A 1,813-nucleotide genomic window follows, 5' to 3' on the forward strand; every position below is an offset into this window, starting at 1 on the left:
CCCCCCCCCAACATCAGGCAGGCCCCCTCCCTTCCTCACTTCAAATCTCTGATTAAAACTCATCTGTTCTCTCAGACATTTCACTCAGTGTAAATTGATCTAGTGTTTTTTAATCTGTGACCATGTTTTAAATGCTTTTTATTAATTCTTCAGTTATTATTATTAGTGTATTGTATATATATGTTTATATATTTTTCTCTTTAATGTACTCATTGATTGTTGTTGTTGTTGTTGATTAGCACTTTGATAACAGGTTCTGTTTTAAATGTGTCTATTAATAAAGTTGACTTGACTGTAAACAAACTGAAGGACAGAAAGCTGAGGACAGGTGTGGATCCTAACTTACCTTTTCGGTGCCATTAGACTCAAACATGTCCACAGTCATCTCCTCCTCATCCTCGCCCTCCTCCGGTGGCAGTGCCAGCCCGAGTCCAGCCTCAGGACTTCTTTCTTGGTCTTCCTCAGCATCCAGGTCCTCGTGGACTCCGGCGGACTCATAGTTCTGCAGGAAGACAGCGACCCGGCTGGAGTTTCTCTGAATCTCCACCCTCAGGATGCCGTCCCGAGGCCAGCGGTCCCGGACCGCCTCCAGACAGTTGATGGGGGAGCGGGAGAAGGCGATGTGTATGTAGGCAAGGATGAAGAGGACAAAGAGCGCCTGATGGAGAAAAGGTGAAGGTGTTAGCCAACCAGGAGCCACCGCATTCTACTAGAAGTTTGCAGAACATCTGAGACCTGTATTCTGTCCAGGTTCTGGCCCATATGAACCCAGGTGTCTCACCTTTAAAAGGACGAAGAACTCGAAGACCCTCCTGAAGGACGGTGGAAAGAGGCGTGCATACGTGACGGCCATCTTGAAGAAGAGGGCGTGGAAGAGGCGGTCTCGTACGTTGATGAGAGGGTTCTGGTTGATGTTGGGGTTCCGGATCCTGTTGGGCCCCATGTTGTTGTTGTTCACAGGAACATTGTTGTTGTTGGCCTGGTTCTCCGACATGGCACTGGTCTCTGCAGGACTCTGATGGTTCTGGGTCCAGTTTTAGGTCAACATGACTGCAGTCAGGAGGGTGAAGGAGGTATCGAGCCGACTCAGGCAGGACCATCCACAGGTAAGGCCCACCTGGATCAGTTCACACACCTGAAGGAGACAAGCACACGACTCAGATCCACTACCAAACAACTGGGTTCTGAGCTGAAACTGGTCTGGTTGTCAGGTCCTGAGGCTGCGATCAGCTGACCGAGGTCACTGATCAGAACCGATCGGCAGATCCCGGAGTGTTTGGCTCTTTGCAGGTGAACATCTGTGGGCTGTCAGGTGTGTCTGACTCACCTGGCTCTGACGTTCCTCGCGGTGTTTTCATCGACAGGAAGCAGCTAGCTGTTAGCTCGATGCTAGTCACCTAAGCAGGCGGCCCAGTCTGCTGACGACGGAGTTCAGCCCCAGCTGGCGGCTTCAGGACCGACTGACGAGCCGAACCAGCAGGATCCGACTACAGGAGGAAGACGGGGACCCGATCTGAGTCCCCGGAAGCTGAATCTGACTCCGAGATTTTAGCTAACAGAGGTTAACGTCTGCTGTTAGCACCAGATCATAGCCAGACCGGAAACACAGCTTCAGTCTGCGGCTGCGTAGATCATCTCCTTCTCCCTGAGCGCTGTCTGTCAGGAGACTGGTGTTCTACTCCCTGAGCGCTGCCTGTCAGGAGACTGGTGTTCTACTCCCTGAGCGCTGCCTGTCAGGAGACTGGTGTTCTACTCCCTGAGCGCTGCCTGTCAGGACAATGGTGTTCTACTCCCTGAGCGCTGCCTGTCAGGA

General features: G+C 51.7%; 1 protein-coding gene across 3 annotated transcripts in view; it reads right to left on the reverse strand.

Moving 5' to 3' along the window:
• tmem259 (transmembrane protein 259) overlaps positions 1 to 1,614 on the reverse strand; it is a 16,701-nt gene extending 15,087 nt beyond the window's left edge. For all 3 annotated transcript variants that reach the window (XM_037697863.1, XM_037697861.1, XM_037697864.1), the window contains exons 1-3: positions 1,328 to 1,614; positions 782 to 1,135; positions 347 to 658 (exon numbers count right to left, since the gene is read on the reverse strand). In XM_037697863.1, coding sequence (XP_037553791.1) covers positions 347 to 658; positions 782 to 994 — 525 coding nt within the window. In that variant the 5' untranslated portion in view covers positions 995 to 1,135; positions 1,328 to 1,614. The remainder of the gene's footprint in view (positions 1 to 346; positions 659 to 781; positions 1,136 to 1,327) is intronic.
• Between the last annotated feature and the right edge of the window lie 199 nt (positions 1,615 to 1,813).

The sequence above is a fragment of the Nematolebias whitei genome, chromosome 3 (assembly GCF_014905685.2).
Source record: "Nematolebias whitei isolate Nwh7 chromosome 3, NemWhi1, whole genome shotgun sequence".
Taxonomy (NCBI): Eukaryota; Metazoa; Chordata; class Actinopteri; order Cyprinodontiformes; family Rivulidae; genus Nematolebias; species Nematolebias whitei.